The 17,302-nt window shown below is 30.5% G+C and overlaps 1 protein-coding gene across 3 annotated transcripts in view; it reads right to left on the bottom strand.

Moving 5' to 3' along the window:
• Positions 1–4,165: 4,165 nt before the first annotated feature.
• LOC126733560 (putative fatty acyl-CoA reductase CG5065) overlaps positions 4,166–17,302 on the bottom strand; it is a 57,222-nt gene continuing 44,085 nt past the window's right edge. For all 3 annotated transcript variants that reach the window (XM_050436898.1, XM_050436899.1, XM_050436900.1), the window contains exons 7-10: positions 17,050–17,254; positions 16,241–16,441; positions 16,049–16,174; positions 4,166–4,983 (exon numbers count right to left, since the gene is read on the bottom strand). In XM_050436898.1, coding sequence (XP_050292855.1) covers positions 4,905–4,983; positions 16,049–16,174; positions 16,241–16,441; positions 17,050–17,254 — 611 coding nt within the window. In that variant the 3' untranslated portion in view covers positions 4,166–4,904. The remainder of the gene's footprint in view (positions 4,984–16,048; positions 16,175–16,240; positions 16,442–17,049; positions 17,255–17,302) is intronic.

Here is a 17,302-nt window from a genome sequence, read left to right as displayed (position 1 = left end):
TGATATGTAAAACGCTCAGGTCTCTTTATCGTTTCTTTTATTTAATTCTGACTTCATGTAGGCTTTCTTTTTACGCTTAATATCAAAAGCAAGGTAATTTTTTAAATCTAGATAGTATTGATTATGAGATATGTTTTTAGTTCTCTTGTATGTAATAAAAGCATTTTTGTTTTAAATTGATGATGTCCTTAATAGTATCTGTAATGTAGGGCTTAAATTTACGCTTTATAGTGTATGTACGTTCTTAGGGGTGCATGCGCATCAAATACTTCAGTCAACGTTTTATTCAAATAGTTCAGATTATTGTTAAATTAATATGCCTTTCCAGCAAAAAACTATCAAAATCGGTATGATGCATTTCCAGATCAAATAACTCCCTGTCTAAGTCCCTAAAAGTAAATGATCTATCAATAAAATGAGGAGCACTTATTTCCAGGGTACAGAAGACCTTCCTGCCCTAATTACATTTAGTTCGCTTTGTATGCATATAACAACCAATAAGGAATTATTACTTCTAAGAAACCTAGTTGTATCAGAAATAATATGTTTTAGGCCAAACAATCCGGTTTCAAAAAAAAATCATAATTGTGAAACGACGTTGCCTTGTGTAACTGATGATATTCTCAAGGGTTTGGATGAAAGCTTAATAAATGTTTTGGTGTTGTTGGATTTTACTAAGGCATTTGGTTCCTTAATATCTACTTTATAGGTTTAGTGAGGGATATACATTGAATTGATTTATTCGTTTCTTACTAATAGAACATAGCAGATTTCTCTGGATGATATGTTACCTAGCAGTCTTGATGTTGTTGCAGGTGTTCCTCAGGGGATTATACTTGGGCCTTTGCTCTATATGCTATAAACCTCTCAGTTATTTAAATTATTAAAATATTTTAACCATCATATATCCGCATTAAGATATAATTAAGATAAAAAATTTTACTAAAAAATTAGGCTTTTACTAAATTTTACTAAAAATTTATTGACAGTAAAATGAGGTATAAAGAGCATGTAACGTTTATGCTTAGAATCAGTTATTTAGCATTAAGACTGTTATATCCACATAGCAACTATCTAAATCAAGGTGCAAAGAAATGTTATGCGAAAACTTAGCGCTTTCACCTATAAATTTCTGCGACACTATCTATGGACTCTCGACTTTTCGAGTATTCAAATGATTAAAGTTCCAGAATTCATGTTTGCGACTTATATTTAGAATAGGGCGTAGAGAGTGAATTTCTAAAAAATGAAACAAGTAAATTGGCTAAATATAAGGAACCGAATAATTTTACATTCGTTGTGTTTATTTTTATCTTCTTCAAACTATTGAACTACAAAATTTCACTCACAAATATCAAATTTCGGATTTTTCCGTTCCACCCAAAGTATTAACGAATTAAGGACTTAATACTTTGCAGTCAGTAATCTGGTATTGCCAGATATTTATTGCGTCTAAATCTGCAAATATTTGATTATGTATAATTACTTATGTAATTTTGATAATCATTTCTCATTAGACTTCGACCTGTTTCAACATACTAGGCCTAGATTATTTTTGAGATGACAGATAATTTATATGCACTTGATTGCGCACTTTTTTTCTCATTTAGTTCACCCCGTATTTTTGGTTTGCCATATCTCCATGTACAAAATTTTTAAACTGGGCACCCTGTATAACTCGTCCGAAACTTATCACCCTCTGTATATTTTTAAATTTTAGAGACTAATGAAAAAATACACAATTTAAACAATATCTAACTTTATTTTGCAAGAACATATACAATGAATTACCATTATTAATAAATCAGCCAACAACATAAACCTAAGGTAGAACTAAATAACCACTTATCATTTTTATAGGCTCGAAAATTTATAATAAATAGTGGTAAAGTACCTGGATGTGATAAACTGAAGCCAGTACCTTTTTAAACACTGGATTTCAGATATAGCGGAACCATTTCCATTGTCACAATACTGATAACAAGCAATAAAAATAAATAAAAATATATAATTACAAAAAGCTTTCCCTTTCAGGCTATTATATTAGGACTAGTATAAATTGGTAAAATAATTTACTAACAATAATAAAACTCCCTTTTCACCACGCAAGATCCAAAATAAATTTTTGAGCATATTGAAAATATATTTTGGAGTTTTGTTTTATTTTAAAGAAAAATGCACCCTTAAATCTCAGATTCATAAAAATGACTCTTTGAGCTTAAATCTTAATAATAAATTTAAGAGTTCATCCCTCTATGTATTATCCATTCAAAAAATAAATAAATATATAACTCACGGTCGCGCGAAAAGCACTTTTTCCGACATTTTCTGATAAAACAGTATACGCTTATAATAATTTATAGCATTTTGACAATTTGCCATACAACGTGTCGGAGATTGAAATATCGGAAAAAACTAGACCGGGCTTCCGATTTTTAATATACCCATTGACATATAGGTAAATGCGTCTTTTTGTTAAAATTTTCTATACAAATTAGTGTGCACAGCACTTCTAAATACCATTAAACGTAACCACGAGACAAAGACAGCATGTCAATTGAGAGATTTTATAGTGAAGGTAGTAGAGATAAAAGTGGCTTTTTTTTTAAATTTCCCGGTGATATGCTAGTTTTTTATGTAATTTCTAATTGTACAACAAATTTTAATGTATGCAATATTTTAATGGGTGTCTAAAAATTAAACATTGCAGCTACACATACTTAGGTGCAACTACGAGTTTAGGTTCTACGGTCCTACATGGTGTACAATTTTAATTTTTTTTTAAGTTAACAAAATAAAAGTTTACAGTAGTAAACATTACGTAAATTTGGCACCCACATTTAGCAGAATTATAAAAAAAAATCGAAAATATGTATGTACATACACAATATGATTAACAGAACTTTTAACTTGGAAAATTAATTAAATCATCTGTAATAACCTAAAGACATACTAGGAATATTACAATCGTAAATGTATGTCGTAATATACATATAGGTAGTGGATTCCTAGAATGTTCTAACTGAATATTCCTAGAATATCCCTTATTAACCGTTCAAAAAAATTAATTTCAATATTATTAAAATATATCAAAATCTGAAATTTTCTTTAACTGTTAATTATATTTTATAAATTCCAATTGGTTCTTTTAAAATGAAATATTCTACACATTTTAATTTGCAGTTACTTTAAGTTAGTTTTATGTGTTTCTAATTCAAAGTTAAAAAAAAAATTGAGTTTTAAAATCAAATTTTTCTCATTCACAAAAATTATATTTTCTATTATTTCCGAAAATTTCTTTTATTCAGTGGTATCTTTCAATTAATCCTTGTTAAAACAAATAAAAATAAACTCAAAAAAAACATTTACTGTATTAATTATTTTGCAAAAAAGTCTCGCGTATTCAGGTTTAAGAAAAAAAGCAAATTTTAAAACTTTAAAACGCTATTTTGCTTATTGAAATTGTTATTTTAAAAATGTCTGTATTTCTATTCTTGCACTTTCCTTGTATTGCTATACATTTAATTTGAGAAATAAACATTTGCTTGAAATTGAGTTGTGTCAAATCACTGATTTAACGAGACATTAATTTTTTTTGATTATCTCATTATACCTGTGATTAAAAGTGTTACTTTTTTTTTGTTTAAATTTCAGAGTATTTTTAATATTTGATTAATTATTTATTTTGAATCTATCTAAGAATTTGTTAGAATCTTTCTTAAATAATAATGTATATTTTCGTTCAATCTTTATTGTTTGAAGTTGAAGTGATAAAGAAAATTTAAACATTTAAGTCTTTTAATTAGCATACTCCAGAATGTTTAATTGAAACATTTTCAGTACATACCTTACTAAACATCCAAACTTTCATTTGACATTGGTATGGGATATCCCAGGAATATCTAATAAGAAATTGTGATGACACCCAATACCACCAATTTGTTGTCTCTCTCTCTTGACATGCATGACCAATCAAAAAATATATGTATACGCCCCAAACAATTTGGAATGAGCGAATCAATAAATTCATAATGTATATTATGTATACATATATAAATATAAATAAATATATATATAAATATATATATATATATATATATATATATATATATATATATATATATATATATATATATATATATGTAAAACAAATAATATCGCTAAAATCGACATATACATTTATTAATTATAAGTATTTAATAAATTACCTAAAAACAAAGCATATATGTGGTCGTAATTTTACAAAAAAAAAAATTAAAAAACGTTGCCATTCTTTGGGGATTTAAAAATAAGTAAAACGTCTGAGGTAACTAATTAAACCCAACGACCGTCACCACAAATACGAGGAAATTCAGAAGAAATGGTTTATTGGCTTTCGTAAATTGTGTGCGTAAAATTTCGCTTATAGGAAGCCAACCGAATGGAAGCACGCTAAAGAAATCTCAGAGCATGTAAGAAAAAAATAGCAACGTTTAATTATAATTATTGAGTTACTACCACTGTAGGCAGTACCTTGTAGTAACACCCAAGTCCAAAGTGATATCGGTGTTACTGTAAAAACAACATTTCAAAATAGAACTTTGAAGTATCGGTTCTCTCGCTCCCCCACCCTTTCTATAAGCAAAAAAATTACTCTATCCAACATTATAACTATGTCATACACAGTTAAATATGTATATTTGAACATGAAATGTTTCACGACTATTTAAATGTGACTAAGACCATATTATGTAGTATATAGGTCTGAATAACGTACATACATGTCAGCCGCGCTCCGAACCAAAGTTCTATATATTGCCTGATGGCTTATAAGCGATATTATAACCAATTGATAGTATTTGTTTAGCTTCGTATCAAGTTGGTTGACAAATGTTAAATTCTTGTTAATTTAGATTTGTATTCTTTTACACGAATGGCAGCATACTAGCTAGGTGTAGCAGTAACCGAAGTGCGTTTGACCACATCCGCCGTAATGGGGCGTACCTAGAAAAAAAAGAGAATATATGTTTTATTTAACTTAATTTATATATTCTAGATGATAAATGAGTCTTTTTTGACACCCAAAAGTTTTGTGATATTTTACATTCTCAAAGTTCTCCACCTGAACTTCTTAGCAGGAGTGGAACATGTATCGTCTAGAAAGTCTAGATAATTATATTCCTTTCCATAGGACTAATTATGAAAATTATTGTTTTTTCACTGGGGTAATTAATTTTGCAAACAAGTATTTGCAAACATCAGTTGGACTGCGTTACTGATCGAAATAAATATCTTCGACATTTTGTAGGTAAATAATAAATCGTATAACTAAAGAAAACTGGATGAAGGAAAAGTGTAAGGAAATTGAAAACTAACATCACACTATCTGCTAATAGTGTGATGTTTATTCTTCATAATAAACATCACACTATTAGCAGATATAAAAAGGTCCCAGAAGTGGCAGGTTAATACAATAAAAAAACTACTAATATGCTAGTAGACACTGAAGGCAAATACGACTTAGATGAAAAAACTCCTTGGAACATCTATTAAATTCATAAATGAGCTTTTTGATGATAATAAACGAATGAATCTAACTTCAATGACCACGCTGATATAGACGGAGGACCAAAAATTGTCAAGAGTCTCAGACCTAATGACATCCCAACGGAGCTGTTCCAAATGATCAAATTGAAAATATTGGAATATGGTATATTATAATTGTTCTAATTAAAATTCATTCTAATTCAAAAAAAGTAACGAAAAAATGATGCAGTGAGTAGAGACTAATAAATCGAGCATAAAAAATAATAATGAGCTTTGAAGCACCTTAAAGGTCAACATTCTTTCAAAAATTATTATGTCCCAAAATTATTCATCAATGTGAGGCAGATTGGATATAGAAACGCTTTGGGAACGGGAAATGCACTGTGTAAAATAGAGAATTCCGAACAACAATCCAAAAAAGTAATTTTTGTTATGTAATTGGCCCCACAGTAGAGATGTTTCCCAGGAAGTTGACGTCTTTACTGACCTTATTCCGTATACCTTTAAGGCAGTTATTATTAGTATTTTTTTGTACTTTGTACGTTTCCTATTTCATAGAGTTTTATTCAACTGAGTGAAAGAAATTTATAAGTGAAAGAAATTTTTTTCACCCACTCTCATTTTCTACTTTATTAAAAACGGCGCAACAACACACACGTTGCATAAAAAAGCGAAAATCCGATCATGGACTCAATCACATCGAGTCCCAGTAGCGTTTCCCCCGCACCGCGTTCCACCACCCAATCGGCTATGATCGACTGTGATCGGTGATAAGTTACATCCTGTACATAATATGCCCAGGTACGCCACTGGAAGTAATGTAACTGACTGATAAAGATGGGTTTAAATGAAACTATTATCAATTTCGCAAATAATCTTTTATACCGATTCTTATCCTGTAAATATTATACCATTGTAAACGACGTAATTTACTGATAAAAATGGGTTTAAATGCAACTATTGTCCATTTCATAAATAATCTTTTATACCGATTCTTATCTTGTAAATGATAATTAACGACATTTAACTTATTAAGAATTCTACCGTGTTTTATCAAACTACATTTTAGCTAACTTAACATTTTTATCGTTAATTATCATATTTAATTTCCGAGTATGTAAAACACCGTATTTTATCTTTTTATGAATCTGCTAAGAACTAATTATTCCCGTAGTTTATCAAGCATTTTTAGTATATAAGATTCATGATTATAACATGTAGTGTCTTAGATTCTTGATAGTCGCCTGCTGTTCTTGATTGTCTCTTTAAGTTATAATAAAACTTCTAAAAATCAAGTATTAGAGTGATTTATTTGGGGCTAAGTCCAAGTTAGTTTCGAACCTTAAATATAATTGGCGCAGTCGGTAGGATAGTCCTGTACAGAAGAAAAAGAAACATAGTGCCGTTTTTCGCGGATAGTGTTCCTACAGACTCTGGTGATTTTTAAATCCTTGACGGGACTTCCTAAATCAATTTTGGTGGTGTGTGGAACTGATATTCCCAATCTCATCAACGGGCCTTAGTGGACAGCAAACCATCAACGGAACGGATATCCCTTGGTTGGTTTTAGACTTTAAGTACATGGTAAGAATTTTTGAATTTATTTTTCTTATATTGTGTGGATTTTATTTCTCTCTGTTAGGAGATCCAATTTATCCTTGTTTTTATTTTCCCAAGAATTTATGCAAAATATATTTTTGTTGATATTTATATTTTTATAAATGTGTTCAGATTTATAAATGTTTCATGATTTAAAAGAAGCTCAGAAATTAAATAATGAATTTCGAGAACAAATAAAAAATCTCGGTAATAATTCTAGTTCTAGTGATACTTCTAATAATTCTTCATCTAAAGAATCTCCGTTAGATTATCAAAATACATATTTTGAATTTCCATCTCCCAATTTAGACAACATTTCAGATCAGCTTGCTAATATACATTTGAAAAACAACATGAGTGAGAATTACCAGCAAATAAGATTATTTTTAGACATAATTCCTAACTATAGTGGTGATCCTTGCGAACTTCATAACTTTTTAGCTGCTTGTGATGAAACTTTAATTACTTTTGCAACAGAAAGCGAAACAGTAAAAAAATTAATTTTTAGAGGAATAATAGGCAAATTAAAAGGCAAAGCTCTAACTTTAATTAGTAGTCGCTTAGAATTAGATACTTGGAATAAGGTGAAAGAAGTTTTAAGGTTATCCTTTAGTGATCAAAGATCGTTTACTTGTTTGTTGCATGAATTGCATAACTTAAAACCTTATTCTAAGGAAAATCCTTATAACTTTGGCGTACGTTGTCAATACACTCGTAGTCTTATTTTTTCTAGTATAAATGATGATGCAACATTGTCAAATGATGCAAAAGTTGCACAAATAAGTAATATTGAAAAACTAATTTTAATAACATATTTAAAATACTTACCACTTAACATACAAACGGCAGTTAGGTTAAAAAATCCTTTAAACCTTGAAACAGCCATGCGACATGTTATAGAAGAAGAAAATTTTATTTCATTTGTCAGTAATACCGAAAGACGACAAACACAAAATACATTACCTCCACCTAAATATAAAACTCCATCCCAAAACTTTTATCAAACATACCCTCAAACATCAAGATTTCCAAACCCCAATTTTGGATATGACCAACAAAATTTTCAGAATTTTCCGAGTCAACCTATTAATATAAACCCAAGACCAATACCCAATCAAAGATTTTTCACTAACCAACAAGTTTTTGGAAAGCCAAAACCCCAAACAAATGTTTGGAAACCCACGAATAAAGTTATAACTGAAAAACCAACCCCAATGTCTGGTATTTCTACAATAGCTACGAAACCACAATCGCAGCAAAATAAGCCTGTTACTTATCAACAACCAAGATCCAACAATTATTTTGTTCCTCAATCCAGACCAACATTCCGTTTTGAAGAACTTCATAATTCTGAATTACCTTCTGAATTAGACACTGACCAGAATCCAATTGAAGATATAAATATCCTCCTTCAAGAAAATCCAGTAGAACAACATGATGACTACTTAATCCCAGATCTTAATGATTTACCCAATTCCGATCAAGAACCTGTAGATGATGAAAATTTTCCAGAACAAGCCTCTGTAACGAATTTTATTTGACCAATGATTTAGACAATCGTAAATTACCTTATATAAAAATTCTAGGTTATGGAAAACCAATTAAATTACTTATTGACTCTGGAAGTCATATATCGCTTCTCAATCCTCATCTAGCAAAAACTTTTTTTTCTGAGTTCATTGTTATCAAACCTAACATTATTAAAACAGCTTGTGGCCAACAAGAATCTAAATATGAAGCTCATATTCCAGCTTTCAAGGAATTTGATTCATGCCAAAAGATAATATTTACCCTTTTTGACTTCCATTCATTTTTCGATGGTTTAATCAGTTTTCGTGATCTACGAAATATGGGTTTCAACTGGAATTTACAACAAAACATTTTATTTAAAGACAAAATTACTTTACCAGTACATCAATGTACTCCTAGTGATTATAACTGTTTTAATATAACCCTAAATGAAAATGAAATTTTAAAAATTAAACTTCCAACTAATGCCACTTTAGATGGAACATATTACATACCTTATAATAAATTAAACTCACATTGCTTTATACCAGAAGGAGTTACATATGTTAAAAATGGTCATGCTATGGTTGAAATACATAATGTAAATATAGATGACACATACGTAAGTCTCAATAAACCGATAGAAGTATTTCCCATAGATAATTGGGACCTTTATCAAACAGAAATAGAAAAAAACTATTTTTGTCCAAATGAAACCGAAATAGGATCCCTATTAAGACTTGAACATTTAAATGAAGAAGAGAAACATAAAGTTGTTACATTGTGTACAAAATTCAAGTCAATATTTCAAAATCCCAATGAACCCTTGTCATCCACTACTCAAACGTGTCATAAAATCATTACTACCGATGAAGAACCTCTATATACCAAATCATACAGACTTCCCCAAGTTCACAAAGAAGAAGTAAATCAACAGATAGGAAAAATGTTAGAGGATGGAATAATCCGAAACAGTACTAGTCCCTGGTCAAGTCCTATCTGGATTGTACCAAAAAAACTAGATGCTAGTGGGACACCTAAATGGAGGTTAGTAATTGATTACCGGAAACTTAATGCTAAAACAGTTCAAGATCGATTTCCTATTCCAAACATTGACGAATTACTAGACAAATTAGGCAAGTGTCAATACTTTTCAACCTTGGACCTGGCAAGTAGTTTTCATCAAATAAAGATCCACCAAGATAGCATAGAAAAGACAGCATTCTCAACTGAACAGGGACATTATGAGTTTCTAAGGATGCCCTTCGGATTAAAGAATGCTCCCGCAACTTTTCAGAGAATGATTAACGAAATCCTTAAACAATACATTAATAGAACTTGCTTGGTATATATGGATGATATTATAATATTTTCAACTACTCTTGACGAACATATTAAAAACCTAAAAGAAATCTTCAAAAAACTACAAGAATATAATCTGAAGGTACAACTTGACAAATGCGAATTTTTAAAAAAGGAAACTGAATTTTTAGGACATATAATCACCCCTGAAGAAATCAAACCTAACCCAAAAAAAATTGATGCTATTTTAAAAATACCGTTGCCAAAAACTCATAAGGAAGTGAAAAGTTTTCTAGGAATGGTAGGTTTTTATAGGAAATTTATTAATAATTTGTCAAAAATAACAAAACCAATGACCCTATGTTTGAAGAAAGGAAAGAAAGTTGAACACACTCAGGACTTTATTCAAGCATTTGAGACATGTAAAGCAATCCTTTGCAATGAACCAGTTTTAATACATCCCGATTTTTCAAAAGTATTTAAATTAACAACTGATGCTAGCAAATATGCCATTGGAGGCGTGCTTAGTCAAAATGGAAAACCTGTATGTTACGCCAGTAGAACTCTTAATCCCAATGAAATCAATTACTCAGTAACCGAGAAAGAATTATTAGCTATAATATGGTCAGTAAAATATTTTCGTCCGTACCTCTTTGGAAGGCATTTTCAGATAAGAACTGACCATAGACCTTTGAAATGGTTAGAAAGCCTTAAAGAACCTAATTCGAAACTGGTAAGATGGAGGCTATTACTATCCGAATATGACTATGAAATTGATTACATAAAAGGAAAAGATAATAGTGTAGCAGATAGTTTATCCAGAAATACAGCGGAACCCATAAATTCAAATTATACTAATCCAATAGCAAATCCAAACTCTTTATACAACGAACCTGGTGATATTGACATATCAATACAAGACTTTTTTGAAAATAATGTGACTACTGTACATTCAGCTGATGAGCCACCTTTACTATCTTACCCTTATTGTGACAAACCTCTTAATTATCACAAACAACAAATGATAATTAAAATGTCAGAAAGTTCAACTGTACCAAGATTCATAAAAGAAAAAGTATTTGAAAATTTCAGATACTTTGTTCACATTAGGAAACGTTTTCTAGAAGAAGACTTAGAAGAATTTATTGCTAACTTAAAAAATGACGTCACATATTATATGCATTTTCCAAATAAAGAAGATGAGAGATATTTCCTCAAAAACATTCAAGCAAAAATAGGCAGAATTACTTCTAAGCTCATGATATGTTCCTCAAAAATAACTGATGTTGTCCTGGGATCAGAACAACAAGACAAAATAAACTATCATCATATCTATAAAACAGGGCATCGCGGGATTACAACTACTATAGACTCTTTGAAAAGAAATTATTACTGGCCAACATTAGTCAAAGATGTAACTAATTATATTAACAATTGTAATATCTGCCAAAAGTCCAAATATGAAAGAAATCCGAATCAATTTATATTTCAACCAGTACCAATAGGTTCCAAACCTTTTGAAAGAATCCATATAGATACTCTGTCTATTTCTAAAGAAAAATTTTTAACTGTAATTGATTCTTTTTCCAAATTTGCACAAGTGTACAACATCCCTGGAGTAAATGCAGTTAATGTTCTAGATGGGCTGTTAACATTTATATCTCATTACGGACTACCAGAAACTATAGTTTGTGATAACGGTATAGAATTTAATAACAACAACTTTACTGATTTCTGTAAATTGCATAAAATTAAACTTCATTACACTACTCCTAAAAACCCCAATTCAAATAGTTACATTGAACGATTTCATAGCACTTTATTAGAACAAATAAGAATCAAAACTCAACAAAACCCAAAAGAATCTCTCAACAATCTCATAAAATATTCTTTAATTCATTATAATAATACCATACACTCTGCTACTGAATACACACCCTTTGAAATCGTATCAGGGCATTTCACTTCAAAAGATCCTTTCGATGTGGAAGAAAAAAATATAGTTTCAAAATATGTTCAAACCCATAAAGACAACCTTAAAGACAGGTATAAAGAAATCAATGAAAAGATACAAGAAAAGAAAAATCAAAAATTAGAAAAAATAAATTCTAAACGTGTAGAACCCATAAACATTTCTGTAGATGATAATATTTATCACAAAGAATTACCCCGTGACAAATTAGCCCCAAGATATGTAAGAATTGACCCTATAGCACAAACTACTAATAAAGTAAAGACAAATACTTCCAAATATTCAAAACACAATATTAAGAGGCGCAAGAAATAATAATTATTTTTCTTTATTTGTTTCAGATGAGAATACTTCTCATTCTCTCTCCTTTATTCTTAATCCTAATCACTAATGGTTCAATTCAAGAATTATCTAATCCAATTTTACCACTTAGTTTACAACCTAGTAGAATAATACTTAGCAAACATACATATGTAAGTTATTTGAATTTTTCGGAATTATTAGAAATTCGAGACAATCTAGCCTATCATCTTGGTTTCATTACAAGAAAGAATAATATGGGCAATCACACTATTAATTTGATAAAACAAGCTGAAACATTACTGCTTTATGTAAATAATACTTTACAAATACTTTATCCAAAATTAAGATCCAAACGTGGATTACTTAACTTGGGAGGAAGAATTTCGAAATGGTTATTTGGCACACTAGATGCTGATGATGGCGAACGAATAAACTCTATTCTTGAACATCTTAATAAAAATAATAATATATTGCAAGATTCCATAAATGAAGAAATAACAATGGCAAAAGATATAATGATTAAAACTAATCATTCTCTTTCTCAAATTAAGTCAAACTTGAAAATTATTGGCGACATAATTAATAGCTTCTCAGTCGAGCTTAACGATATTAATACCTTAGATTTGCTTATTAATTCATTGTTGACCTTTTATATTCAGTTAAATCAAATAACGAATGCAATAACATTTGCTAACCTTAATAAAGTTCATCCTACTTTCTTAACGTTACAAAACCTAAACTATTTAATCCTACAAACAAAGTCGATCTATTCTACTAATCAAGTTGCTCAATTTAAGAATCATTATAGCTACTATTCATTTTTAGGAATTCAGTTAGTATTTAAAAATGATAAAATAATATTTTTAATACACTTTCCTATTTTAATGGATAACTCTTTTAAAACATATTTTGTTTATCCAATCCCTATTGATAATAAAATTATTATACCACCTAAACCTTACCTTGTCCTAAACGAGAGAAATGAATTTTACCAATATCAAGAAACGCCATGTGAAGAAGTCGAAAACACCTTCTACTGCAAAAACAAACTACGAGCTGATGAAGATTGTATTGTTGATATTATACAAAGAAACCAACCTCAGAACTGTACAACTGTCTCGATCCACTTGAAGAAAGCCATAGCCAATCAAGTGACTCCACATTCAGTACTTCTAACCACCCCTACAAAGATCCTTGTGATAGAAGATTGCTCCATTGAAGAACGTCACGAGTTAAACCCTGGAAGTTATTTGATTACTATTCCTACCAAATGTCACTTTATCATCAACAATGAAAAGTTTGTTGCTGGAACTGAAGAAATATCACCAGCCCTAGTAATTCGACTATCCAAATTAGATCTTTCTCTTCTGCCAGAGCATTACGAAACATTGAAACTAACGAATCTGGACTTGGAAGAAATCAATCACCTAACTGCTAAAATCAAATCACAGCATGAGGTGAAACTTATGGACTCGATTGTTCGAACACCGCCCCTTTGGGTCCACATTGTGATATATCTTGTGGTCTCAGTCCTCATTCTTTTGGTAGTAACATGGTACTATCGAACATGCTACCCATATCCAATTTGGTTTATCCGCCGACAGAGAAAAAACCAAGAAGATGCCGAACTTGATGATCAGCCCAGGTCACCTTAGCCAACCATTCCAACCCTAAGGTTCCATCTCAGTTGGGAGGAGTTACATCCTGTACATAATATGCCCAGGTACGCCACTGGAAGTAATGTAACTGACTGATAAAGATGGGTTTAAATGAAACTATTATCAATTTCGCAAATAATCTTTTATACCGATTCTTATCCTGTAAATATTATACCATTGTAAACGACGTAATTTACTGATAAAAATGGGTTTAAATGCAACTATTGTCCATTTCATAAATAATCTTTTATACCGATTCTTATCTTGTAAATGATAATTAACGACATTTAACTTATTAAGAATTCTACCGTGTTTTATCAAACTACATTTTAGCTAACTTAACATTTTTATCGTTAATTATCATATTTAATTTCCGAGTATGTAAAACACCGTATTTTATCTTTTTATGAATCTGCTAAGAACTAATTATTCCCGTAGTTTATCAAGCATTTTTAGTATATAAGATTCATGATTATAACATGTAGTGTCTTAGATTCTTGATAGTCGCCTGCTGTTCTTGATTGTCTCTTTAAGTTATAATAAAACTTCTAAAAATCAAGTATTAGAGTGATTTATTTGGGGCTAAGTCCAAGTTAGTTTCGAACCTTAAATATAATTGATACCCTCTACATGTTATTTGCATTGCGATATGGACGTTGTCATTCTGCGTTCATCCTTCTAGGAAATAGTGGTTAGGGTCGGAATAGTTTTCTTTTGGAGCATCCATGTAGTTATATATTTCAAATAATTAAATATGAATTATTGTATGTTGTATGAGGATGTGAAAATTCTTGAGAAGGCGAAGTTCCAGAGCCCTTCGTCAAGAGCTGCCACTGTATATCAACCTATTTTTGTTCTATATAATTTGTCTTTGAACACAGGAATTTTCTCCTCATTTTGGAAAAATACCTAAATTTACACTATTTCTAAATTAGGCAATACAGATAATGTCCAGTATATAGAGCTATAAGTACACAATCAGTACTTACAAAAATCCTTGATAAACTGCACAGCTCTCCAGTGTGCGTGTAAGAATAATAATCACAGAGCAGCATGGCTTGTGCCCTCGCCGCTCCACTACGACTAATCCGTTAGAATACCAAAACATAAGTCTCCAGTATTTATACTGACTATTCGAAAGCTTTCAGTAAAGTGAATTATTTTCTACTTCTGGGGAAACTAAATGATTTGGGGGTTTGAGGGCTGTGCTCTGCATTGGATTGTAAGTTTTTTAATTGGTAGATTTCAATAAGTCAAAATGGGCGACTGTTCAAAAAATTCATAGTTCCCTCTGGTGTATTTCTTTACGAATGATATTGGACATGCTGCCATGATATCCCACAACATGTTTTTCAAAATGTTCGTCAGGAATTTGAAAATCGGCTATATCATTGCTTAGCCAAAAACGGGCAACATTTTGAACACTTATTGAAATAAAAACTGATATTTTCATGTTTTTGTTTTCTATCTAAACAAATTAAGATAAACAAAAAAAAATTAAAAAAGAAAATTAGAATAAAGATTTTTCTAATTTTCTCGAAAACGAATCGACCGATTTAAAAAAAAATAAAACGTCAAAATAAAAGACTTTGAAAGACCTTTTAAACAAGCTATTACTCGATACCCCTTGCCATTTAAAATTTTTAAGGGGGTGACCCTGGGGGGCAGAGGGTGAAGTAATTTTAGGTTAGAAAGTTGTCCCCCTTGACAAACCTTTTGACGTATTTCGGCGTTTTTTTTAAACAGTGGTTTTCGATAAATTCGTGGTGGGAAGTTTTTAAATGAACACCTTGTATAAGGGAACTTTAATTTTAGAAAAAACTTAACTACCTGGAAAAAATTGAAAAAATCTTCAGGCGTATTATGCAGTTTGCAATTGCTTCAAAGAGAACTTTCTATTTCTTCCAGGAAATTGTTATAAAAGAAAAAGCAGGTTAAGATTTTTTGTGAACTACGTGAGAGAGGTTTTCAATTTGATAATTAAATAGGCACAATAAAATGAAAATAACCGTGAACTGAACATTCCAGAAATATTCCCAGCCACCCAGATGGTGAGATAATATACATGAAATCTGGAAAAATCATTTTAACCGGATAATCTTACGAAAACAAAATTGGTTATTTATAAAATATTGTTATTGTGGTAATTTCTGTAAGAAACATTTAAGTAATTAATTACCTGAGTGCTAAAAAGTGCCACGTAACCATAACACCGATCACCTGCACAATTCTAGATAACATATACAACTTAGAAATTTGTTTTCTGGCTGTGGGTATCGAAGAGCTGTCTTCTTTAAAAATAAACCTAAAATACGAAAATTAATTTTGAAAAAACGTCTTAATGATAAAAAACCAATAAGATAACACGTACCTTCTAATACCTAAAACGTAATTTTCTAAATAATTTTCCCAGTTAATTTTGGCCACGTCGAAACAAAAGTCTTTCTTGTCTTGCTCGTTAAGGGTGAAACTTAACGCCCTCACATTCTCATCGTCGAACTCCCACTCTTGCATGGTGAAATATTCCAGGCAGTCCGCCGCTTTAGTTAGTTTTTCTTGTACTTTTAACAGACTGGAAAAAAAAATTCAAAATAATTTTATATTATGATAAAAGAGATAAGATTTTAACATTTATTATTAAAAAAAAAGAAATTTTTACTATATTGTCTTGATCCACCAATATAAGATATACAATTTTGCATTGCCAATCCTCTAAAAAAGCTACTATATTTTGATTTATAATTCTTAAATTTCACCCACTTTTCAATTTCTCAGTAGAAGTAAGCACTATTAACTCTATTGTACTGGGATCATCATTTCACTTCATCATTTATCTACCTTTCCACGTAATCCTGTATTCTTTCAGTCTAGGACTTTTGATTCTTCTTTCTTCTATTTCTTTTCATCTTATAAATCACATAATTTATCGCCATCAGAATGTTGGTTTACTTTTTAGTTTTTATTAATGTCTCTAAATCTAAGACTTTCATTTAAACTTTTTTGTGACTCAAATTATTAGATCTGATAACGTGATGTTATTTTTGTACTGCCACTGGTTCTATATACGTATAATGACTAATAAAGTAATTAATTTTAGATTGATAGACCATAATGTATTACCATAACTTTTTAGACACACAGTGTATAACACTTAGTGAATAAATAAATCCAAAAACTTACATAGGTTTTCCCCCAGTGACCCACACCGCAGAATCAATCACATAAGCAGGTATCCAATGTAGCAACACCCGTTTAACGGCATTTATCGTTCTGGATGAGGTAACGGATCCGTCTGGATACCAGCTGATTTCCGATAACGGGTGCATCCTTAAGTATTTAAAGCAAATGTCTACGAAAACGTTCCAGGTGATTGGCTTTCTTTGACCTAAAAAACCGTTCAAATTAAAGGATTTGAAAAGAATGCTGTCCAGAT

The sequence above is a fragment of the Anthonomus grandis genome, chromosome 2 (assembly GCF_022605725.1).
Source record: "Anthonomus grandis grandis chromosome 2, icAntGran1.3, whole genome shotgun sequence".
NCBI classification, from domain to species: Eukaryota; Metazoa; Arthropoda; class Insecta; order Coleoptera; family Curculionidae; genus Anthonomus; species Anthonomus grandis.
The sequence above is the reverse complement of the archived record's forward strand: the minus strand, read 5'-3'. Positions and strand labels throughout refer to the sequence as shown.